At 38.9% G+C, this 26787-nt stretch overlaps 1 protein-coding gene across 3 annotated transcripts in view; it reads left to right on the top strand.

Moving 5' to 3' along the window:
• Nucleotides 1-3252: 3252 nt before the first annotated feature.
• Nucleotides 3253-26787, top strand: part of Rnf149 (ring finger protein 149) — a 29481-nt gene continuing 5946 nt past the window's right edge. For 2 of the 3 annotated variants that reach the window (XR_013428814.1, XM_078028816.1), the window contains exons 1-6: nucleotides 3255-3838; nucleotides 16644-16894; nucleotides 18005-18073; nucleotides 20863-20945; nucleotides 22934-23030; nucleotides 26039-26246. Coding sequence is in view for 1 of the 3 variants with exons in the window: in XM_078028816.1 (XP_077884942.1) it covers nucleotides 3382-3838; nucleotides 16644-16894; nucleotides 18005-18073; nucleotides 20863-20945; nucleotides 22934-23030; nucleotides 26039-26246 (1165 nt within the window). In the remaining 2 variants the exon portion in view is untranslated. Of the gene's footprint in view, nucleotides 3839-16643; nucleotides 16895-18004; nucleotides 18074-20862; nucleotides 20946-22933; nucleotides 23031-26038; nucleotides 26247-26787 lie in introns of all 3 variants that reach the window. The other variant, XR_013428815.1, reaches the window with a different exon arrangement.

Raw genomic sequence — 26787 nt, forward strand, 5'->3', positions numbered from 1 at the left:
TGGGGGTAAGGCCTGTGAGTTCTTCTGGGGCACTACACAAAGGGAATTGAAGAGTCTGAGTGACACTTGGCAGCCAGTGCACAAAAAGAGGGTCATGAAGGTTTGAGATAGTAGTAGCAGTTTTGGATCAGGGAAAATCAGTTGAGGCTTACAGCTGGTAATGAAAGAATAAAAACCAAGAGGCTGGGCTGGGCCCAAGGGTTCAATAGCTCCAAAGCCTGTTTCTCTTAGCCTGTTGAGTCTATAAACCTGGAATTGTACAAAAGAGTCATTTTTCTCATTTAACAAACATTGATTACACACAAAACACATGCATAGTATTATAAGAAATAAAAAACCTAACTTGGTAGTTATAATGCACCAATAAAAATACATTGACAGTACTCTAAGAAAAAAAAAAAACAGGCTTGGGAAACAGTATTGCTGGTACAACATTTATGTATAAGCAATTATACACAAGCAATGTGGAAAACAGGAGGAACATCTAAATTTGCCTATAGTTAACTAATGTAGATTTCACAGAAGAAACAACTTTGGAGTTTTAAACTTGAAGACCAAGTTGGTATTTGCCAGGAAAAGGGTCAGGAGCAGACTATTTCAGGAAGAAAGAAATGAATTTGCAAGACATAACATGAAACCACAATAATGTGTTCTGGGAACTACAAGTATTTTTTGTTTTGCAGGAGCATAAAGTTGGGGGGCAGGTTCTGAGACTAGTTCCCAGCCTGCATAGATCACCATATTTTCCCTTCTTACTCTAGGTCTGGACAAAGGTAAGGCCTTAAGCCTGGGATTCTATCAATCTTCCACAATTAGTTTCCTGATCAGAGAGGTGATCCAATTTCAAGAATAACTCACGGATTGTGGGCCAGGCTGCATCTCAGAGCACATGTAGAAAGACAAAGAGGAAAGACGAGGGGGTTTAACAATGTGGTGTGGGTACCAACAACCTAGTTCCTGTAATTACAGATCTTTGTACAAAGAAGGAAGATGAGTCAGTCAGAAGTTCTTACAACAGTAGTGTTTTGTATGGTGAAAATAAGAAGCTAAGCCAAGTGTGAATTCACAAATCACATAGTTTATTGCCTTACAAAGAGAATTTCTTCCTTAGGTTCACAATGCTGAAAGAGAAGGAGAATAATGTGAAGAAATCTCCCAGGGAAGATATTTGATAGTGCCGGGTATATTAACCACATAGTGGGTGAGTTCCATAATTATTAGTCTAGTTGCTCAATTAGGATGAAAACAGGCCTCTGAGGAAAGTAAATCTAATTAAAGGTTGAAGTGTACCTTTATACAAGTGGTTCTCAGGAGAAACTGGTTTGACCATTACAGCACAGATCTGTGACAACACTCCAAGCTAGAAGGTAATGCCAATATGGGCAGGTCTGGCTTGGGAGTTTAGTTAAAGGTCTGCATAGCCTATGATTGTGGGTATTCAGAGAAGCAGCTAACAGTGTGACCTGCCATGACTCTCAAAGTATCTCTGTCAAAGTTTTAGGCTTATAGGTGTTTTGATGTCTAGTAGTTCATATATGGGGCCTGATTAGGTATGATGATACATTCTCAAGGTGAAGGGGAATTTACTCCCAAGTTCTCACATATGGAGAGTCTTCATATTCTCCAAGAGAGGAGGAAACAGACATATACTCTTTTTTTTTTTTTTTTTTGGTGATTCTGGGGATCAAACCTATGACCTCAAGTACTCTACAACTGAACTACACCCCCAGCCCCACACTACAATTTCTTATTATACCAAAACCTGTTTTGCTCATGGAGGAAATTGTGTTTGGAATCATTCAATGCTACATAGCAAGTAGACTTTGTATCTATTGCAGTTTTATATGGACACTGAATCACCTGTATTCATTTCCAAACAAATTCTTTACCCATTTTTCTATGAATTGATTAAATATAACCTAGGTGCTCATTTAAATGGCAGTTTACACATTATACATAAAATACTGAGATAGGATAGAAGACATAATATTAGACAGAAAAAAGACATGGGATAAAATAAGAGTGGCCATATTTAAATTCCTGTTTTAAATTCCACTTCTACATAACTCTGTTCACATACAACACTATTAAGTCAATCATCAGAACTTATCCACAGGTTCCTAAGTAACCTCGCTCTGACTTTTGCATAAACAAAAGTAGACCCCAAATTCGTAGCTCAAGGAAAGATTTTTTTTCTCTAATTTATATTTTTAGGATCTGATTACTCCACCCATGTACCATACTCCTGATAAAATGCACAGTAACCCTCAATTATACATAAATATAGTATAGTACTGTTTAAACTTACAAAGCAAAACCATGAAACACCACAGAGCCAAAGTGAGATTTTTCTCACACTCACACAAAATCAAAAAACAAACAACAATAAAAAAAACCCCAAATAACCCCCCCCAACAAACCCCTAATAGGTAATGCTGAACACCTCAAGTGATGAACACAAAAAACAAAGAACTAAAAATACCTTCTTGCACCGTGCCTGTAAACTAGGTTATTTGCACACATGTGTATCCTACACGTAAGCTGTGTACTACAGGTATTGTGGGCACATCATGTCTGTGTTTCCACCCCACCTTAGGGTGAGGCCGGCCTGGCCCACTTCCTCCCTGCACCGTGCGTCCTGAGCATCCTTCCGAGGGTCAGGAATCCTCACAGCTCGAGTTGCTGACCGCTTCCCTCTCCTTCGGGACCTCCTGGGGACCCTCGGTCCTGGTGACGCCAGCACCAGACACAAAGGGTTGTTGGGGACGAGCCTTGAGAGGATTAAAACTCACTACCGAATCACCACCGAAGGGCTCAGCTGACACGCGCGTCACACACGCACGACTGGGGTTCTGCTCAAAAGGGCATTTTTGAGTGGCTTAGACAAGGCAAGTCTTGGCCCTACGCCTTGCGCGGTCGACTCAGACATTCGCCGAGCTCTCACACCACCGCGGTCCTCCGCCGGCCGTTCTGCACCCCGTTACCCGGACGGTTCGCAGACTCGGGGTCGCTCGGCGTCCGGTGGCACCAGTTCCGCTTCCGCCCCAGAGGCTCAGGCGTGGCTCCGGCAGAGGCGTGAGTGGCCACGCCCTCACTAGCTTCTGCTGGCCCCCGGATGTAACTCAGCCGCTCACCTCAACCCAGTCTCGGAGAGCGTGTCGCGCCTGCGCACTCCATCCGAGAGCGAGGAGGCGGGACAACGTGGCCCCGCCCCCGCGCTGCCACGCCCCTCCAGGTGCGCGTGCGCCGCGACTCCTCCTCCCGGGCTTCACTCCCCTGCGGATCGGCGGCGGGCGGCAGTTCGTCTTGGCTCCTCGGCGGCTTCGCGCGAGCCCTCAAGCTCGGCGCCCGCTGGCTCCTCCGCAGCCCGGCAGTCAGGCCATGGCGTGGCCGCGGCGGGCTACGGCCGGGATCCGAGCCCGCGGCGCGCTGGCGCTGCTGGCCTTGGCCTGGTGCGCGCCGGGGGCCCAGAGCCGAGCGCTCGAGTGGTACTCGGCGGTGGTGGGCCTCGAGTACGTGGACCCGCAGACGAACCTGACGGTGCGCAGCGTCTCGGAGAGCGGCCGCTTCGGCGACAGCTCGCCCCAGGAGGACGCGCAGGGCCTGGTGGGCGTCCCGCTGGCGCCGGGAGGAGACCCCGAGGGCTGCGCGCCAGGCACGCGCTTCTTGGTGCCCACGCCTCGCGGCCAGGGCCCGGCGCCGTGGGTCGCCCTGGTGGCGCGGGGGGGCTGCACCTTCAAGGAGAAGGTGCTGGCGGCGGCGCGGAGGAACGCCTCGGCGGTGGTGGTGTACAACGAGGAGCGCTACGGGAACCTCACGGCGGCCATGTCCCACGCTGGTGAGCCGAGTGGGCGTGAGAGGCGGAGGAGGTCTCGTGCGGGAGTCGGGGTCGGCGGCTGTGCGCCTTCCTGCGCCGGATCCTTTCTCTCGGGCCAAGAAGGGGCCCTGGGCGCGACTCCGATCGTCTCTGGGTTTTGGGAGGTCTTAGGGGAGCCCTGAATTTGCCCCCTCTGGTTCTCCGGGTGCTGCTGAGAAGGAGGCAAGTCGACACGTAAGATCAGATCTTTTCATTTGGTGGTTGATGTGCAGGGAGGTGCCCTCAGAAGGGGGAGCAGTAAAGGAATGAGAATCTACTGGAGGAAGGTTGTGGTTCTACCAAGTGGGAGGTCCCATTTCCGTTCGCTGTTCCCCCAAATCGGGCGGGTAAGAAGGAGTTGAAGAAGCTCTAACCAGTGCAATCCAGGGTCGTGCTGTCGGTTCACTCTGGTATCTTTTCACTCTGGTATGTTCGCTTTCATGAAACACGTCAGTATTCTAAACTTTGTCCGAAAATTTTGGACTCGAGTCAGAGAACCTGGGCTTTAAGTTCTGTATGTTTTCTCATTTGCTAAATATATGATTTAGCAATCATTTGTTCAGTCTTGTTTGGAAGAAATTTTAGAAGTTACTCAACTGGGGAAAAGACCTTGCTCTTCGCTAGGGTGCTTGTCTTACACTTCCCCAGGGCAACAGGTTGCATCTTCAGGCAGTGATGGTAGTTTGAATCTTACTTTCTAAAATACTGTCCTTGGAACTGAGTTCTTTCTGGGTGAGAGACAGCCAGAACCCAGAGAGTAAACCTATTTCTGTTGTGCTGAGATCCCATTAGCTTTAGGCATCACAAGATTAACTAATTCTGAACTTCCTTTTTTTTTTTTTTAATGTTTCTGTGACTACCAAGTTTCAGACATTCTTTTTCCTCTACTACTGTCTTCCTCCCTCCCTCCCTCCCTTCCTTCCTCCTTTCCTTCCTTTTTGGTTTCTTGCATACAATGCAAAACTGAACCCTAAAATGAGGGCAGAAAAGTGAGTCTGGCCTATTTGGTGGAATGTTGGGAATAGTAGTTGAGAGGTGAGGAAGTGGAGACTTTCAAGAAGCTTGGCTACAGACTGGGGGGAGGCAGAGAAATTCGCAGAAACTGTAGGAGCAAGGTACTGTGGTATAGGAGATGGTAAGGGGTATTTGAAGTCGGATGGTAGTGATTCTCTAGGACCCCAGAACGGAGAAGTGACTGAAGATGTTGGGTCTGTGATAAGGCAAGAAGGCTTTGTCCTGAACACTTATGGAAGGGTTATCCACAGAAAGAGAGGGGAAAGAGCACAGATGTCTATGTGGTGACATGAGGTTAGACACCACCTTTGGTGCTGTTACTCTAGTGATTACATTTCTACCTGTTTGTCATTGTGCCCAAACTGTGTTTCTTAGACTTATGAAATCTGGTCCTGCCAGATTTGACATAACATTGCAGATACATACTATCCATAGTGGACCCAAGTTTAGTAGTTGTGTCAATGAAAAGAGGTTAGTGTGCCATGATTCCCCAATGCTGGTGTACACACTTTTGAATGTAATCACATATTAATGAAGACTTATTTTAAATGGGATGCTCATCATTCTAAATCTCCTCTAATTTTTGATGATGACATTGATATTCTTCCCAGTGAATAACACTTGGTCTAACCATGGTTCAGCACCCTATTTGTTAATATTATCAGCATATAATGTATTCAGGTCCAGAAAAATACCTCTTTATTGTTCATTTGAAGTTCTCTTTTTAGGACTTTCTGTTCCTACCATCGGCCTTCATTCTACCCTTCTTATGTAAGACAAGATACACAAGAATTGTACCTTGTTTTAAGTGTGAAAACATCCATTGTGTAGATGTGCTCAGCATTCTGTATACAGTGACACAGTCTTTCTGACAGCCCTTTAAGGTAATTTCTTAACCCTCTTGTACAGATAAGGAAACTGATACTCGAAGAATTTTAAAAACTTGGTGATCTATGGCCGGATAATTCTTGTGGTAAGTGCTGTGCTATCCTGCTTTGTAGGATGCTTGATTGCATGACAATCACCCACCCCCATTGGATTCCAGTAGCACTCCTATAGTTTTAATAACTGAAAATGTCTCTAGAAGCTGTCAGGTGTTCAAGGAGAGAAGGGAGTGACAAAATTATCCAACATTTTGAACCACTGACTTTAAGTGGAGATTACATTGGTAACAGTGTGATTGGTGGAATAAAGAGAGGAAAAGAAGAAAAGTTTAGTCAGACTGTTGGGCTACCATGTGATCTATAAGGGCCAGTACTTCAGTGGTGATTGCAGAAATGGAAAGGACAGACCTTCACAGAACTTGACCCACTTGGGTATGTGACTTTGTGAGTGGATGAAAGGCTTAGAGGTGGGTTGCTCGTAAAATTGAATACTGATAGTCTTCCCAAGTCAGGGAAAATTTCAGTAGTTGTTCTGAAACCCCTTGCTTGTCTAACTGAAATACAATAATAGATATTTTTTAGATTTAAATCAATTTTGTGGTTTCTAAAAATCATGACTTTTAAGATAACATTCTATTAGAACAACAGTAAGGACTGTTAAAAATGTCCATAGTTCATTAGCAGAATTATATTGAGCAGCCATTTTGTGTAAAGTATTGTACCTGCTCAGGCAGCAATGTGTAGGAGACATGCTTACTTGAAATATAAGCACAGGGGCTTAGGAAGCATAAAGGAAGGGCAACAATGTTACAAAGGTGTAGAAGTTAGCCTGACTGAGATAGGTAGAAACTGTAAAAGTCACATTGTTAACACAAAATATCAACTTTACTGTAGATATTGTGGGTTAAAAAACAGGGTCCTAGGCCTGTGCAGTGGCACATGCCTGTAATCCCAGCAGTTCAAGGAGGCTGAGGCAGGAGGATCACAAGTTCAAAGCCAGCCTTAGCAACTTAGCAAGGCCCTAAGCAACTCCGTGAGACCCTGTCTCTGAATAAAATACAAAAAAGGAGGTTAAGTGCCCCTGGTTCAGTCCTCAGTAGGAGGGGAGATGGGGCGGGAGGGAGAGAAGGAAAGACAAAGAAAGAGCTATTTTAGCTGAAATCTTGGTATGATTTTACAAAAAGGCACTTTGATTCTTTGAACAATTATTTACTGAGTACAAAATACTGGCAAGGATTAAAGCTATGTTTGGGGAAAGAGAGTTGGTAAGGGCAAGGAAGGTTTCAAAGACATGTAAGAAATCTCTTATTTTAGAGAGAGATCACTCATTGAGAGATGTGATTTTTGTATTGGCAGAGTATGGTCTTTCATGAGTGAATAATAAATTCTTAATTATAATACTACACTCACAAGTTATCTTAATATGTAGATTTGAATTTAGAATGTATTTTGAAGGGAAAGTTAAAGCTGATAGGGAAGGTGTGTATAGTGTGTGGTAGGGGTAAGTGAGCTATAGGACTTGTGGGTGGCAGGAATAGCACTGCCAAAGTCTAAAGGTCTGAGGTGAAGTAATGCATTTGGGAAAGCTGCAAAAGAGTTCTCAATGACAGTAGTATGTTTAAGAAATCCAAAATATTTTTGGGAAAGCCAAATTGTCTAAAACACTTAAAATTCTAAAGCACCCAAAAATGAATTGCATGTATTTTGAAGTCCTAAGTCACCCCTTAGCCAATTATGGAAACATTTGTCCTGTGAAATGACGTTTATGTTTTTACTTGGTGTACTATTTTCCCTACTTCGGAGTCTATAATTCTCCTTATTAAGTTGTCACAACTATAGTTATGGAGGATTGATTCATTTAAACCTTTCAATGGGCTGTCTCTGCTTGAAGCAGGGGCTACAAAAACTAATAAAAAAGAACAGGTAGTACTCATCTAGTGAGGAGAGGAACCTATAAAGAATTATAGTAGGTGGGGCTGGGGATGTGGCTCAAGTGGTAGCGCGCTCGCCTGGCATGTGTGTGGCCTGGGTTCCATCCTTAGCACCACATACAAACAAAGATGTGTCCGCCGAAAACTAAAAAATAAATATTAAAATTCTCTCTCTTAAAAAAAAAGGATTATAGTAGGTGTGTAAAAAGAGGAGTACTTAAGGGATGCTGATAACATTGGTTACCTGAAGAGGTGGGTGGCTGTTGCCGAACAGCCTCAAGTTGAACTTTTGCTGAATCTTAATGATTTGCCAGGAAATTCTCCAGGAATGGTAAAAGAAATGGAGAATGTGTGCCAGTTAAGTTATTAGAAAAAAGAAACCTGAAGGTCTGCAGGATTCTGTTCTTGAAACTTAAAATGTAATTTCTTGTTGCCTGAGTTAGTTTTCTAGACCAGAGATTGAATCTACTACTTTAAATATTTCAGTAGCTCTCATCTCCTTCAAGAGAATGTTGAAATCTACTTTAAATAGCTTCTTTGGGAGGAGAAGTACTATACTAGACTCAAATGTCACTGCTGAATTTTTGAGGTTGTTGGCAAAGTTGGGATTTTTTAAAATTTGTTTAGTTTTTGATGAGGGAATAAGTAGAATACAAACATTTTGAAAATGAAATAAATGAACACAATTTTATTTTTGCACAGAAGAATTTTAAATTATAGTAATTTGGCTTGCTAAAAATTATTATCTTTTTTAATCTATTATTCAACAAGTAGGTTTATGATCATGTACTATGTGTACTATGTATTTAAAAAAAAAAAAAGACATCAAGGAGTTGTCCTTCCTGATGGTGAGGTGAGTAGACTTTGTTGGGGAGGGATTGTGCAGTATGCCTTTTGTTTTTATCCCCAGTATCAGGGATCAAACCTAGGCCTTTACACATACTAGGCAAGCAATCTACCACTGAGCTAGGCCCTCAGCCTCCTCCCTGCTTTTTTTTTTTTTTTTTTTTTTTTTTACAATTTTATTGTGACCACTTTTTTTTTTTTTAGTTTAATAAGATGTTTAATGATGTTAAGGCCTAGGAAAGAAAGAAAAAAAATTGTAAGGGCTTCCATCAATTCTGTTCCAAATCTTTGACTTTCTATAACTTCTATGAAGTTCACCTGTTTCATTTGGAAATAACTGAGATATGCTTTCATGTGCCTGTTAAGGTAGTTATACAAAATAACTTGAGCAGGGTTAGCTCCCTAGGGTTGTCCAAAGAGGTAATGATGCCACCAGGAGGTGAGGGTAGGTCTGGGGCCCCTTAGATTCGTGCATGAACCAGCTCCAGAGCTAGTATGTTGTTTTTTTTGTTTGTTTGTTTTTGTTTTTTTCCTGATACCAGGGATTGAACCCCAACCCCAGTCCTTTTAATATATTATTTATTTAGAGGTAGGGTCTCGCCCATTTGCTTAGGTACTCACTAAGTTGCTAAGGCTGGCTTTGAACTCCACTCATTATCCTCCTACCTCATCCTCCCAAGCCATTAGGATTACAGGTGTGTACCACTAAGCCCAGCCAGAGCTGGTATGTTTATACCCAGATACCCTACTTACCCCAGTTTATCCCCAAAAGTAGTTTTGAAAAAACAAATCAATCACAGAGTTCGAAGAGTCATCATTCTTAAGTTTCATCAAATTTAAAATAGTTCCTGGGCCAGGTGTAGTGGTGCACGCCTATAATCTTAGCTATTTGATAGTCAAAGGCAGGAGAATCACAAGGCATACTGCCTTGGAACCAACCTGGGCTAAAACTTAGTGAAGCTGTCTCAAAATAAAATTTCAAAAAAAGGGTTGGGGGTGTAATGTAGTGGTAGAGTGCTTGACAAGCGCATGTGAAGCCTGGCTTCAGGTCTCGGTACAGGGGGAAAAAAAAATCCTGGCAGCAATCTTGCTGATCTGATTACAGTGTAACAAACTACTTAGCTCTCATCCTAGGCCCTTTTTTTGTTGTTGTTGTTTTCTTAATATTGTAAGTTAACTTAGCTAAAGTTAACTTCCTAGATAAGTTTCAGATTAATGTACAAGTGTTCTCAGTTCAAGGTGTCCTTCTTGTATTCATTGTGTCAAGATCCATTTCCTCACTTTTCAGTCTTGTTATTTTAGGTGTTCAGTTATCTCTCTAATATAGATTAATCCCACATCCCATTCATCTATTCAACAAAATGCTTTTACATATATTTTAATTACTGGCCTTACTGAACCAGTCACCATCTATGTATATTATGTATATGTCTGTATGTGTATATATATGTATAGTGTGTGTGTGTATTTTTTTTTTAAATGATGGTTTCACAATCTAGAGAAGCTCTTTTTTTTTTTTTTTTTTTTTTTTTTGCTTAATAAACTTATCTGTCCTTGAAGATGTAACTCAAATGTGCCTCTGGGGAAAGATTTTCTTCCACCCCTGACAAAATTATCCCCTCAATTCTGTAGCTCTTTGTTATTCCACTTGCTCATTACTAAGCATCAGCCCAGAGTAGACTCACTCTTATCCTCATTTCATAGCTGAGTAAGCATTCACAGAGAAGATCAATTTGTCTGGGTCCCCAGGTGTAGAAAACAGTGAGATTTGAACCTAGGCCTGTCTGGCTCTGAAGCCGTGTTCTATGAAAGAGGGTACAAGGAATGCATACTGCCTTGGAACTAGCTTTTCCAGGCATATGACATTGAAGAACTCAAATTTTGTGAGCCCTCAGCTATAGAAATGATAATATCATTGTTCTCTGCTTCAAGTGAAATAATTAGAAAATGTGAAAGTGCTTCAAAGTTTTTTTTTTGTCTCCATTTCACACAAAGAAAATGCTGCCAGTTCCAGCAGTTGTTATCAGCTATAATCAATCATAGCATAAAAAGAGTTTTGCTTTCTGTATCTAATGAAGCTTTTAGCTGAGATGGGAACATGCAGGTTCATGATAATGTTTTTTCTGTTTTAGTTTGTGCTTGAAATTTTTCATAGCATCTCTCTCTCTTTTTTTTTTTTTTAATAATTAAAAATGCTTTTAGCTGGGCTGGGGATGTGGCTCAAGCAGTAGTGTGCTTGCCTGGCATGCATGCGGCCCGGGTTTAATCCTCAGCATCACATACAAACAAAGATGTTGTGTCCGCCGAAAACTAAAAAATAAATCAATCTCTCTCTGTCTCTCAAAAAAAAAAAAATGCTTTTAGCTAGTTTTGCAGCGCTTGGGAGAGAACCTAGGAGCACTTTACCACTGAACTACACTGCCTGCCTTTTTTATTTTGAGACATGGTCTTGCTAAGTTGTTTAGGCTGTCCTTGAACTTGAATCTTCCTGCTTCAGCCTCCTGAGTAGGTGGGATTACAGGCTTGTGCCAGCCTAGCCCTGTAATTATTCCTATACATATCTTTCTTTTACTAAATGTTTATTTTTCTCAAGGCCGGAAATGCCTACCTCCTTATTGTGTCTACCCAGTGATTATATGGTAGAAGTGCTTTGGAAACCACAGTTCTTGCTGAGGGATACTTTTATCCCCCTGGGCAGGTCACACGATACCTTCCAGACAGGAACCTGTAAGGAGCCACTTTAGAAGGGTGCCCTTCTGGCATTTCAGTAACCAGATCCCAATGGCTGAGATCCACATTTGATGTGCTACAGATTAAATTTCCCTGTGCAGTGAAATAGCATTATAATGTGGTTTCAGTGTAATGTCAGGGAACATTATGTGCATTTTGAAGTTATTGCTTGAATAGGTAGTATGTAAACATGATACAGAATTTCTACTGTGCAAAGTAAAACTCCCACCCTGTCCAGTAGCCACCAGGTTATCTCCCGAGAGGCATTCTTTGTCCCAGTCTCTTGAGTAGCCTTCTAGAAGTGGTCTATGTTGATATAAGCATTTAACTTCTTGGGAGATTTCTAAGGGCAGCATGCCGTTCATGTGGTTTTACTTGTTTTTTTTTTTTCTTCTGAATACCTTGAGTATTGTTAATACTAACAGAGCTGCTGTTTTAACCTGTACATGTATTGTAATTTATAAAGCTGTTTTTTTTTGATGGACATTTAAATTATGATAACAAAAACTTTAGAAAAAACACTAGCAAGTAAAGGAGAGGCATAAGGGATGACCTGCTGGACAGACTCCTCCTGGACAGCGATATACAATCAATCAACAAATACATGAAAAAATGCTCACCATCTCTAGCAGAGAAATGCAAATTAAAACTACTCTAAGATACTATCTCACTTCAGTAAGAATGGCAGCCATTATGAAGTCAAAACAACAAGTGCTGGCGAGGATGCGGGGGAAAAGGGTACACTCATATATTGATAGTGGGACTGCAAATTGGTGCAGCCAATTTGGAAAGCAGTATGGAGATTCCTTGGAAGACTGGGAATGGAACCACCATTTGACCAGCTATTCCTCTTCTTGGACTATACTCAAAAGACCTAAAAATGGCATACTACAGAGACACAGCCACATCAATGTTTATAGCAGCACAATTCACAATAGCTAGACTGTGGAGCCAACCTAGATGCCCTTCAATGGATGAATGGATTAAAAAATGTGGCATTTATACACAATGGAGTATTACTCAGCACTAAAAAATTACAAGATCATGGCATTTGCAAGGAAATGGATGGCATTAGAGCAGATTATGCTAAGTGAAGTTAGCCAATCTCTAAAAAACAACTGCTTAATATCTTCTCTGATATAAGGGAGGTGACTCAAAATGGGGTAGGGAGGAAGAACATGAGGAGAAAATTACCTCTAGATAGGGAAGAGAGGTGGGAGGGAGTATGGGAATTGCATGGAAGAGGGAAGGAGACCCCCTTCGTTATACAGAATTCAGGTATGACGATGTGAGGGAAAAAAAAAAAAAGAAGTGGGTCACATTAGATTGGGTAGAGAGAATTGAGGGGAGGGGTGGGGGGGGGAAGGGGGGAATGGAAGGACAGCAGAATAAAATAGACATTATTATTGCTGTGGGTATATACGTGACTGCATGACCAATGTAATTCTGCAACCTGTACACTCAGAAAAATTAGAAATTATATCCCATCTGATTCAAATGTATGATATGTTGAGATCATTGTACTGTCATGTGTAACTAATTAAAACAAATTAAAAAATAGTGTTAAAAAAAAAAGGAAGTGTGTGGTGGAGGAAGGCATTTGGGAGCATGGCATCAGGAGGTAGAGAGAGAGAGGGAGAGACCCGGTAGTTTTGCTCAACAAGGACAAAATATATACCCTAAAGGCAATCCTCCACCCTACCTGTCTACAGTTACCACTCAGTTAATTCCTAACCCCGACATTTCATCTCTAAACCATCTTGCATTATCTCACACATGAACTTTCTGAGGACACCTCACATTTAAACTGTAATAGGAATTCAGCTCTGCAATCTATATAGAAAAAGCACCCAAAGCCCAGTCTTCAAATGGCTTCAAAACATCCAGAAGTGCTTCTTGTGTCTAGTGGGCCTGTAGGCAAGATGTGCCTGCCCATGAGGATGTACCACCAGCCACTCAGCTACAGTGATGTCATTGAGAATCCTAGGCTCAGGATTTCTGCATCTAACATATGCAGCAATTCTAGAGTGCAAGTGTGATCACCTTACCAGGGTATAAGAAGGAGAGGCCTATGAATTGTCCCCTGCCATGACCATTGACAGTGTGGACAATGTCCAGGTAGTGAAGGCTAGAACTACCCATATCATCATGAATTCTGCAATCATGAAGCAAATCAGGAAAGCTCTCAGCATTATCAACAATAGGCATCACTGAGAGGTAGTGGCTGCACTTTCCACCAGGGCCTTATCACCCAGAAGACCCAAGGGCTTTCAAATGGCAGAAGTACTCTGTAAACTGAAGTTGCAGGGCAGAGAGAGATCAAAAGAAGAGAAGCAGCCTATATCTACCCAGTTCACCATCATCAGTATTCCATTCTTTCTCTGCACAGGGGCCCAGAGGCTGATTTACTTCTGGTTCCTCTAATGCCTTACCTGGCCCATATTCTAGCATTATGGGTCCTGGAAGTGGGTTAAGGACAGAAACTTGTCAGATCAATGGAGGCACTATCGATTAGTATCCTCTCTCAAGTCTGGTTCTGGAGGTTTTGCCATGTAGGCCTACCAGGAAGCCCGGAAACCCTCCAGTGGAGCTGATCTGTGTCTGGGTCACTGAAATGACCGAAGATCCAGCAATTTTCTAACTACCCAAGATGGACATAACTGGTGATAGAAAGGAAGAAACAGCCCCTACAGGCCTATAATCTCAAATCCTGTTTTGGGTGTGCTTTGTAAGTTCACTTGGCATCTAGAGCTCTCTCAATTCCAGGGACGCTGGATGGGGATTTCTTAACCTTATCTTGGCTGTGATATAGGAAAGGTATATTTTTAAGAACCTCTTAAACTGAGGCCCCGGCTAAAGAAATAATTTTTTTTTAATTTTTCATTTTTGGAAATGTTAGTACAAAGCTTGTCCTAATTGAGCTACACTCCTGCCTCTCAGACACTAGTTTTGCCTCTTCTTTCTTGTACCTTAAAGTAAGACTAATTTAATGCCAGTTTGAAAACTCCCTAAGGGAGGAAATTGATTCTACTCATTTGAAGAAGATGATATGTACAGTTGTAGTCTTGATTTGATATTTATGTGAAATTAGTTTCATAGTAGTTTGATTTCCTTTTTCAGGTCAGGGCCTAAAACTTGTTTTTGTTTTTGCGCAGGGAGAAATGAAAACATTCACAATTTTTCATGAAAGCATTTTTCACCAAAAGGTACAAGCAGCACATATCTTACAAAGGAAAGGGAATCAAGAAACTGCCTTTGTATTCTCCTCATGTGTACATGTATAGTCCCTGTCTTGAACACTATCTCAGATACCTTTTGTTATTTGTTTTGGATACTATCTTATATAAGGAGCTGACCTCATTGAGAAGCCTAGAGTCTAAAATTATCAGGACAATTTATTGTCTTCTGTTATGTCTTGTTTTGACAGCAAGAATTTTTATTACTTTTAAAAAAAGAAGGAAGAAAGAAAAAGCTTTAGCAATAAAGTATCTTTACAGATATTCCACCATATTTATGTATAAGTACATCAGTTAATTACATTCTTAGACACAGAATTGCTGGGTCAGAGAAAGGTGCATTTAAATTTTTTGGTAACCATTCTCCCCACCCCCATACAAGAATGTTATAATTCACTCCCTCAGCATTGTACAAGAGAGTGTCTCTGACAATCTTACATATAACATCTTTTCATTTGTTCCATGAGTTTTCATGTTTAAAATCTACTTGTTGGGAATGGATACTGATGGACACAGGGGTTTCTTTATGGTATGATGGGAATGTTATAGAATTAAATGATGGTAATGCTTCTGCAACTAATCAGTCTGCTTGAAACCACTGAATTGTATACATTAAAAGGATGATTTTTAGGTATGAATTATATATCAATTAAACTGCTTTTTTTGAGAGAGAGAGAAAGAATTTTTAAAATATTATTATTATTATTATTTTAGTTTTCAGTGGACACAACATCTTTATTTTTATGTGGTGCTGAGGATCGAATCCAGCGCCCCATGCAAGCCAGAGGAACGCACTACTGCTGGAGCCACATCCCCAGCCCTAAGCTGCTATTTTTAAAAACCATCTGTATTTTCCATCCTGAAAACTGACTTTCTTTGTTTTTCAGTCGTCCTCTTTCTTATAGGAAATTTGTTTGTTTTACAGTACTGGGGATGGAACCCAGGGTCCTAAGCATGGTAGGCAAGTGCTTTGCCACTGAGCTATAGCCCTAGCCCATTTTTAACAATTTTTTTAAAATTATGAGACAGGATCTCTTTGAACTTGTGATCCTCCTGCCTCAGCCTCCTGAGTAGCTGGGATTACAGAACTGTACCACCACACTTGGCTGGGAAATTAGTTTTTTAATTCCCCCGTTTCTTCTAGTCTCTCTCTCTCTCTCTCTCTCACACACACACACACACACACACACACACACACACACATATAGTTTTGTATGTTTATTTCTGGTGTTTTTATTCTGTGCTATTCTTTGAGTGTCTTCATATGCTACTACCATTCTGTTTTAGTTAATTTAAAAAGTTTTCCTGGGGGCTGGGGTTGTGGCTCAGTGGTAAACCACTCACCTAGCACGGGCAAAGCCCTGGGTTAGATCCTCAACACGACATAAAAATAAATAAATAAATACATAAAATAAAGGTATTGTGTCCAACTATAACAAAAAAAAAAAATATATATATATATATATATATATATATGTATATAAAAGTTTGCCTGATCCATTCCTGATTATTTTTTTCCCTAAATGACTTTAGAAGTAGAATATTAATGTTTTTCTTTAATCCTATTTATATTTAATCATTGTTATATTCATTTATAGCTAGGTTTATGTTGATTATTTTGCCCCTTTTCTCTTTATTTTTTTAAATCTCATGGTTGCTTGTGCCTTCAGAGCAATGTTAAATAATAGTGATCATAGTGAAATTCTCATATTGCCTCCCTGATTTTAATTGGTATGTTTCAGGTATTATATATTATTATATGCAAGTAAAATTAGTCAGGCTGGTTCTTTTGCCTTTTATTCTATGTTTGAGTTTATAATCTTAGAAATAATTTTAAAACTTCCTTTGTCCCCTTACAGTCAGCTGTGGGACAATTTAAATATCATCAGCAGTACTTAACCTTAAAGGTTTGGTGGTATAGATGTCACCCAAGAAAATGAAGGGTATCCTGGCTTTTGGGAAGGTACTTCTTGGTGATTGATTCTACTTTTCCTCATGAGATCAGTCTATTTTCTCTTTTAGAATCAATTTTGATAACTGATGTTTTCCTTGAAAAGTTTTCGATTTTTTTTTGAAGTTTTCAAATGTGTGTTGATGAACATAGCTTTCTTTTGTCTTACATTGATTTCTTTGATCCTTCCTACAGGAACAGGAAGTATAGTGGTCATTATGGTTAGCTATCTAAAAGGAAGAGAAATTTTAGATGTGGTACAAAAAGGAATTCCAGTAAAAGTGACCATAGGGATTGGCACCCGTCATATGCAGGAGTTCATCAGCGGTCAGTCTGTGGTGTTTGTGGCCATTGCCTTCATCACTATGATGATTATCTCCTTAGCCTGGCTAATATTTTACTATATACAACGTTTCCTGTATACTGGCTCGCAGTTTGGAAGTCAGGTAATTATGGATAATTTTATTTTTACTTTTGAAAAGATATATATTGCTTTAAGTTATATTTGACCATATTCTTTATTTCCTTCTCACTCATATAAGTTGAAACTAACTATCTAATTAGAATGCATTAAATTTTCTATCTTGTGGAAGATTAAAAACTATTTTTTAAGTTTAGGACACTTTTTGCACATTCAGTTCCTGCACATATCATCTGTCCTTTTCCAGACAGAGAGCAATGGCACAAAGGTACCAGATGTAGAGAACCTGCTCTCATAACCTGGGTTTCTGAGCTGGCCTAAAGACAGGGAACGAGCATCCCTGTCTCCACTGTGGAGCAGCTGTCAAGCTATTTCCCTTCAGAGAGACCCTATCTCAGTAACAGCAGAGATGAGGGCTGATGAAGAGCCAGAGGCTTCCAGTAGCAGGATCTGTGCCTATGCAAAGTTGGCCTTCCTGACTGATGACATAGGAAGGGCTCTTTGTTTTTAAGTTCCTTGATCCTGGGCATGGTGGTGAACACCTGTAATCCCAAAGGCTTGGGAGGCTGAGGCAGGAGGATTGCAAGTTCAAAGCCAGCCTAAGCAACTTAGCAAACCCCTGTCTCAATAAAAAATAAAAAGGGCAGAGGTTAAGCAACCCTAGTACCATAAAGGGGGATGGCTGACAGAGTGAGCATATGGTACCTCCATCCTCAGCCTATTCCTTTCTTGCTGATATTTAGACATGGAATTGGTTTCTGTGGCTGAGGTGTATGTAGGTCAGTGGTAGATCACATGTTTAGCATATCTGAGGCCCTGAGTTTCATCTCCACAGCACTACATACAGACTAAAAAAGTTGATTTCTTCTTCAGACATAGAATTGAAAATAAGTTTTGTCAGTCAAATAGCTCTTAAGTTATATGACTCTTGTATATATTAAGACTTAAAATGGTGATGAAGATATTTTTAGTTATTTTCATTGTAATATAAAATTAAAAAATGACTTTAATGAAATTTTTTCTATATGCTTGCATATAATTTTTTATAAAATAGTGATTTAATTTGAAAATTTCAACAATAATAATGATATTTTATTATTAATTTATTAATAATAATAATAATTTTCTCTCCAAGAGCCATAGAAAGGAAACTAAGAAAGTTATTGGCCAGCTTCTACTTCATACTGTAAAGCATGGAGAAAAGGTAATATTTTTATACTGTATTGTTTTGTTTCTTGGTTTGGACTAGAGGATGTGTTTATGTCTTGAGAAATACTTCCCTTCCCGTCTTTTAATTCACAGTATTCAGTCTGTGGCACTTTGGTGAATTGAGTTAGTATTAACTTGCATGTATATATTTATTGTAAAGAGGATTAGTAGAAATACTGAGGTTGAAGAACATTCCAGATCTGTGTTCTCCTGAGTCACATACAGCTATTTAAGTGAATTAAATTAAATTTAAAATTGTGTCCCTCAGTCACACTAGATACATTTCAAGTGATCAATAACCACGTTGACAGGAGCTGCCATGTTGGATGGCACTGACATGCCCATCATCTTAGAAAGTGCTATTGGACAGATCTGGGTGACTATAAAGAAGCTGCAGAACTTAAAGTTTATACCATAGACCTGCGATTCCTTAAATTCATTTCTGTTAAATTTGAGACTACATGTCCATTCTCTCTGATTCCCCCAAGTACAGGAAAAACATACTTGATATTTGTGGAAAAGGAAAAAAAAAAGATATCTTTAAAACTACTTTTTTATTAAAAAAAAAAAAAGTAAACTTTTGGGGTTGGGAGGGGCTGAGACTTTAAAGATTTAGAATCATACCAGAAACTTAAAGCATTTTGGAATAGGACAAATCCTGAATCTAGAGTGATATAGATTGCCTAAAAGGAAAGCTGTTATTAATGCAGTAGTATTTATTTTTTTAATGGTCCCTCTTTGGTGCTTTGAAATGTTGCTAACTAGTGTTGACTTTAGTTGTGGGATTGGTTCAGTTGTTTTGTTGTTGAAACTTAATCTTCTCCATTCTCTAGTTTCTAGTCTACCCTCCTCCCCCCACCAAAAGGAAGAGAAACTACATTTACAGTACATATTTCTTCCTCTAACCTACTTAAAGGATGATTAAAACAAAAATAACACATTAAATTACAGAGTATAAAATTTTGAAATCTGTTATTAATGGTTTATGTGATATAGTTAGTATTAAGATACTCTAAGAATTATATTGGTGGCTACCATTCTTTCCCTAATATAACTTACATTGCAGTACATTTGAATTTTAGTAGTTTGTTACAAGGTAATGATTTCTTTTTGTATAAATGTTTTGAACAGAAAAAATAAAAAAGAAATATAAGAAAAAACACTCTTTATGGCTTAAGATTAGCATTGGATTTACAAATCACTAAGGGTTCTTTAGGAGAGACTTTCCAGTTAATGCCCTTGGTAGATTCTAAACCCATTCTGCATAACTAGTTACTGGATAAGCATATGGTTCTATGTTCCTCTGGAACATGAATGCCTTCTGCTCTCTTCAGGAACCACCATTATAACACATGAGAAGACATAGATTCGTATGTGTAATTAATGGAATTGAGTCTTTGAAAACATAAGTAAATTGATATTATCTTCTTCCTATACAGCACATTTAAAAATATATATATATATATTATATTATTTTCCCCAGGGGCAGTTTTTTGAAAGCTGTCAGAGTAATAGTTAAAAAAGAAGATCCATAAGTGTTCCATGAGTTATATCGATACATGGATTTTATGACAATTTTAGATTTTAAACATGTATTTTTTGTAGTCTATATCTTAACCTGGTTTTGGATACTGACATTCTTTTTTTTTTTTCCAATTTTTCTTTTGTGTAGATTTACTAATAGTAATGTGTAAATTTTAATGCCATTATTAAGGACTTCAAAAAATCATTTCAGTGCTGACAATGTAGCTCAGTGGTAGAGCACATGCTTAGCAAGGCCGTGGGTTTGATCCCCAGTATTGCAAAAAAAAAAAGTAGATATTCAAAAAATTATTAAAATCGTTTCATTATTTTTGCATGGCATATGCTAAATAAATGACAATATTTACTTTTATTGCAGTGTATATTTTAAAATGTTGGTATAAACTTGATTTTAACATGGTCTTTGACAACATTATTTTCATACAAAATTCAGTTCTTAACTGCTTTCTTTTTTATAAGTGGCATATTAGCTAAATGTATTTTTAAGTAATTATAAGGATAATGTAGTCATATTTCATAAAATGAACTTTGCAGCCACATTCAGCACTGAGTTGCTGAATCCCTGTCCCAGAAGTCCGTTCTGTCTTGGGACAATGATCACTCTGGCCCTGACTGCTTGGTTGATGGGATAGAACCAGGTGTATGGATCCATGGGTACCCAGAGAAGTGGAGAGGGCTGACCCATAAATTCTTAGAAGTGGAAATTTTGTCACAAGACTTTCTTCTCCAGCAATTTTTGTTTCTTTGTATCTTTGTTAATTCATTACATGAAAAACAATGACTTATTCCTATTTGTAATTCTTTTAGTACTAGTGAGGTAGATATTTTCAGATATGTAGCCATTTTCATTTTCTCATGCAGATTATAAATGTGTCTTTAGCAGATGTAAATTTCTTTTTACTGATTCTAGGAAATGAGTAATTTCCTGGATATTTATTCTTTTCATTAAAGTGCAAGGTTTATGTTTGAGAAATGATTTATTTCATCATAATATGGCAGGCATTTCCTAGCGTATTTAAATACTATTGTGTCTGAGTAGGCAAACAGTAAAATTTTTTCATTTTCAGCCTCATTCCTTAGATAACCTCTTGATAGTGGTAAGAAGTAAATACCAAATATAATCATCTGAATTTTAGTTTCATGTTATCCCAGTGTAAAATAGAATCCATCATTGTTTTAGTGCATTTCGAAGGATGTGCTAATGCCAAGGATAAAGTAAATTCTTTCCTTTTCTTTTTACAGGGAATTGATGTTGATGCCGAGAATTGTGCAGTGTGTATTGAAAATTTTAAAGTAAAGGACGTTATCAGAATTCTGCCATGCAAGTATGTTTTTTTTTTTTTTCTCTTTTCTTTTTTCTTTTTTTTTTTAACCTACTGAGACATTAATAATTGCTGGACAAGTTTCAGTATCCTGACAAAAGAGTTCCGTGTCCTTTTTATATGGTATAAAGATCTTGCTATCTTTGATCATCTCATCTTTTGAAAGAGAAGCTTAGGTTTTCTTACTGTCTTCAAGGCTCTTTAAAATTGCTTTGCTTAGGACACCTCCATGACCATTAGACCCAGTGTACATCTTTGTCATAGATGAGCTTCTAGTCTCATAAGCAGGTATTCATTAGAATGCTGGGAATTTTATTATATACTTAGCAAAGTGTGCTATATCAGGAGCAAGAAAATTGAAGCAAAAAGGTGAAGGACCCAAGGGAATGGGCCTAAAACAGCCAGCAGGAAGCAGGTGTGGGGAGGGCAGTGATTTGCTATTTGTATCCTGAGTTCGAGTTCTCTTTGTGGTTGTGAAAAATAAATATTCCTCCCTTTATTTGGGTTACAGTAACTAAGATTTGCTCAAGTTCAGTTTTAGCACCAGGAAGTTGTGATTTCCTTTTTAGGCTACTTTAATTGATAACTTTTAGAAGAATTATTTTATTAGCAAAAGGGTTTATTTTATGTACAGAAATTATATTTTAAGTCAGATAAATTTCAGTTATACTTAACACCTTTTAGAAGCATGTCATAAGTTAATATATTTGTTTGCAAAGCACGTTAGTGTATAATCTACTACTGCAGGGTAGACTAAGTTCTTGATAATTCTGTGAAGGAAATAAAGGAACGAGTATCAGAATATCAAAGTCAAAAGTTTCCTGAATGAAAGTAGGTGTGGGTACCTAATGAATTGGTCTCAGTATAGGTTGATCATGTCCTCTTTAACATTATTAAAGTTACTCTAGGCTGGTTTAGGACATGTTTTCCTTAAGAAATAATGCTCTCTATGCTGCACAGATGAGCCTAGGTGTCTATACTGATGGCTGGGGTGAGGTTTGTACTTGACTGTCAAATGCAGACATGTACATTTCCTGGGCTGCTCATTGAGATTTTGACTTATTTCCCAGTTTTCTCCTGTGATTTATATAACATATTCCCAATAATTTTTTTTTTGTAAAAATTGTTTCCTTGGGTCTGTCAGTTTTTAGTTTGCAGATGAAAAATCAAAAGGCAAGGTGAATTAGACTATGATATAATTAAGAACTGTTACCTTACCTGACCTAGGGGATCTCTATTTGAAGGAAGCTCTTCAAATGATTGTACTAGACATGTGCTGTACCCAGCACTCTTGTACACACATTGTTTGTGCCTCTCAGGGCAGCCTGTGCTGTATATGCAGAGAGGGAGGGCAGGAGCCTCGACCAGGCTGTTGAGTTGCACAGCTGGCTTTTGATCCCCATCTGTTTTATTCCAAAGCCCATATTTGATGCCCTGTCTTCCTCACACATAGAAAATAGACTTATCCATCACATGGGAGGAAATAATGGCGAATCAGTAAAAGAAGAAAATATATATGCCCTTTAAAAATTCTGATAGAAAAATGTAGAATGTTTATAAAAATATTTTTTAAGCCTGCCACCCAAAGATGACTTGTTAATATTTTGATATATTTTCCATTGAATGCTTTTATGGACCCATATAAAATACTATCAATTTAATATTAATTTATTAGTGTTAGCTTACTTAAGCCACATTTATTCCCAAAAGTCTTGCAGGTAATTTTTTTCAAGCACATAGAAATGTACAACATAGCATGGGATGGCCATGCTGTTTTTGTGGAGTGAAGGGAACATTTTACTGGAAGTCCCAAATTCTGTTGTAAGTACAAAGTAGATTAGCTGATAATTTAGGAAAAATGACTACTCTAGAATGTTGATTTGACATTGGTTAACTTGTACTGAGGGGATGAGTTGATAGAATGTCTTATTTCCTTTATAAGATATATAAACATTTATTTTAAAACATTAACACATACTTAATTTTTTTAGGCATATTTTTCATAGAATATGCATTGACCCATGGCTTTTGGATCACCGAACATGTCCAATGTGTAAACTTGATGTCATCAAAGCCCTGGGATATTGGGTTTGTTACATTTTTGTTTATATTTAATCTCTGCCCCAGTTCTTCCTGAGTGATAGATTTCATTATTGACTAGAGACAAGAGGACCAGACAAGCTCCTTCTTATATCCTTGTGGCTCTTTTTAAGAAGTTTTCCTCTTTGTTAAAAACAAATTCTTAAAGTTAAAAAAAAAATAATTAATTCAATTCATGGTATAATAATAGGCCAGGATGTCCCCCAGAAAATTTCTAATTTTACTTAGACCAATATATCTTGGTATACTACACTGCAAAATGTTTATATGGTAGTCAGTTTCGTATAAACAAGAATCGTAAGGAACCCCACAACTTTTCTGGCTTCAGTGCACATTTTACATAAGAGGAAACTAAAGTCAACACTTCTTCATATGAGTTCTCCTTATCCCTGGATTTCAAAATTAAATAGTGCTGGAGACATCGTTCTGCATTGATTTTGGTCCATTAGTTTGTAATATGTAGATGGTCAGAAATCTTTCTCAGAAGACATGAGGGCAAAATGAAAGAGATTATAACAGCAACCAGCCATGTGCTTGCTGAAGGCCTTAAATACATGATTATATTTACTCCCACAACTATTAGCTTCCCTGTCCTACTAGTTACAAAATTGTGCTTAGAGAAGCTGAATATCTAAAGTTGTGTAGCTAGTTCATGAGGGATTAGCTTTCAAACACAAGTTTGCTTAATTCTGAGTTCACATTCTTAATTACTATCCAACCCAAACAGAAGGATATAGAGGAAAAAATTATTTTTCTAGATTGTCACATTTTTATTGTTTTTAGAGTCTACATAAAATATATTAATGGCTCAAAATACACTCATAATAAAATTTTTAGGTAGAGATCTTTGAAAAGAATAGTTTGAACATTGATTTTATTTTTCTTGTAGCTAAACATAGTTTTAGAGGTTTTTTGGTAGGGCTTATTATAGAATAGGAACTACAAAGATATAGACTTGTTTTTTAGTGCTGGGGATTGAACCCAGGGCCTTGTGCATGTCTCCTGGGCTGCAGGTCTGCCTGAAACTTCCTCTCATCTAGCTTACAGTATCTTCTGAAGATACTGAAGAGACCGCTCCTTAATAACTGCAAAACGAGTCCCAGAATAACCTCTCTGTAGGTATCCAGGAAGAGGAAAGTCCAGTGATCAAGAACTGCTTTACTAGAACCTCATCCTTTGATGTCCTGAAAATTTGTCTCGCTTCCATGATTTCTACAGTTAACTTATTGTGGTTTTAAAATCATTGTAGCTTTCTTCAATGCTTCCCCAGCGGGCTTAGCTCTTGTCCTCTTTGCTCCAGAAACTAGCTTAGTGAGAAACTGAGCCTTCCTGGTTCAGCATTTTAAATGCTAGAACACAAGGAGTTTGTCAGGTTATTTTCTTGGCTGTCATAGAATTGTCTTTTTAGTTAGGTATACTCTGAAGCTTTTACTAGATCATTCTCTTCATTAGTCAATAATTTTAAACTTGCTGTTCACTTCTGGACATTTGTATGAGGGAATTTCACTGACCTTACTGTAGAGACTTTGATCCTCATGAGTTTTGATTTGGGAAGCATAACTCCATGTATATTTGTATATTAAAAGTCAAACGAGTCTTCATTTTGCATAGAGTTAACCTGCTTTCTTAGAATGTTAATTTCAGAAAGCTAGACTTTTGTCCCCAGGATGCCTAATTTAGTTTTTGAAGGGTAGAAACCTATAGTAACTTTAAGGCTGACAAAAGAATTCACTTGTCTTACTTTTTTTTTAGTCTTTACATGGTTTGCCATTTTCTTTAACCCATCAACTCCTCTTGCCTTGGATATTTTCGATAGCCATGGTGTGCTTTTTTGTAGTGTCTAATTCTCTGTTTTTTTCATGATCATGTGAAAGTCACCAGTGGCCCCTCACACAGACTTTAAGAACCGTCCTTTGGTTTTTGCACTGTAATACTGTTTGTCAACTGTTTTTATTCATTCAATGAGCACTGATAAAGGAATGCCATTTAGATGTTAAATCTGAACTTGGCTCTAGTGAGGTAAAGATGGATAAGACACAGCCCCTCTGATCAAGGGCTCTTGGGAATTTGACCTTCAGGACTGGTAGGGACCAGTACACAGGTAGAACATGACAAGAGAACAGTGTTTGAGGTACTGGCCGGAGTATTAAGCAAGGAGAAGTGAGAAGATGGAGGTAGTGCATTTTATTTGGGCCACTGAGCTGGGTGTTAAAGGATTTTAGCAGCACCTCAGTGTACTACTGACTGATGGTGTGTCTCCAGGGTTGACCTATGGGATGGGAGGCCTCCAGGTAGTTAGGTCAGGCAGATTTTAAACAAACAGCTTGTGGTGGGGTTCAGCAGGAGTTTGGCATTGTGGTAACACAGCAGCAACAGGATTTGTTACTTGGTGTGTTGGGAGTCGAGGTGAGAGGGAACGTTCAATGCTGGGTGTCAAAGGTGTTTAGTTACTGGTAAGGGAGGAGGAGATTGTTCTGGACACAGCTGAAACAGGCCAGTGGTGTCCTGAGAGCCCAGAGGACAGAGGTGGAGTGCTCCGTGAGCCACACGATCAAATCAGGCTGTGGTAACTTTCACTTAGTAAGTCACCTTTCAGCAGTGTCATCTATTCACATGCAGCTTGACTCTAGCATTCCAATGTCTGGATATCCCCCCAAATGTCAGAGACTTAATGTCATGATGCCAGGGAGCCTCTGGCCCTCCTTTCATTTTTTATTTAAGTAGCAAATGTAAAAGAGGGGAAGCACAAAGCAAACTACAGCTGAGAGTGCTGAGAGTAAGAGCCAGGACTCCAGGACTAAGTTGTTTTTTTGTTTTATTTTGTTTTAAGAAAACCAGAATATAGTCTGAAGCATTCTGTTGTCCAGAGCCTGTTCACTTTTGCCACGTTCAGTGTTCAAATGTCAGTGACGTGTTAACGTACTGTGAGCAAGAGGACAGTTAAGTACTGATGGAGTTACTTAGAAAAGGCATTTTCTTCTGTTCGGATTTTCAAGGGAGCAGAACCTGAGGATGTTCAGGAGCTGCCCACTCCTGAGTCTACCCCTGGAAGCACTTCGCCTGGGAATGTGAGTGTAGCTTCACAAGAGGAGGGCAGAAACAGTGGCAGTGGCAGCAACCTGCCATCCTCATCCACTAATGAGTCTGGGCCACAGTGCCCTACCACTTTCAAAGAAGATGCAGGGGAAAACACAGCATTACTTGGTAAGTGGCTGGTAGATTTAACTAACTTGTTTGTTTTCCTAACATTTCTTCTTAGATTCTTTAGTGAATGCTAATTATTAGTTTTTTCTTTCTTTTGTTTTGCTGGGAATTGAACCCTGGCCTCTCACAGGCCAGACACATGCTGTACCACCGAGCTATACCCTCCACTCCACAAAAAAATATTTTCTGATATTGCAAGGCAGGGAAATTATTTCTTTATTCTTCTTTTACAAAATTTCTGAGGTATTCTGCATTCTTTAAAGATTAATTCTAAAATAATTTTTCCTAATCAAAATCTCATCTGAATTTTTGTTGGAATTGAATTAACTTGCAGGTTATTGTAAGTAGGAAGAGTTGATGCTTGCCAATTTGAATGTTGCATCCTGGAATAAAAATGCATATTTTTCAAAGCAGTGAAATTCAAATTTAATTTGTTTTTTAACATGTGAGGTAAAGATAGTAGAAACACTAGAATTGAAGTTTTAAACTGATACCAAGAAAAAAAAAGCGCCTTTCGAAAGAAAAAGGAGAATGGATACAG

The sequence above is a fragment of the Ictidomys tridecemlineatus genome, chromosome 12 (genome assembly GCF_052094955.1).
Source record: "Ictidomys tridecemlineatus isolate mIctTri1 chromosome 12, mIctTri1.hap1, whole genome shotgun sequence".
NCBI classification, from domain to species: Eukaryota; Metazoa; Chordata; class Mammalia; order Rodentia; family Sciuridae; genus Ictidomys; species Ictidomys tridecemlineatus.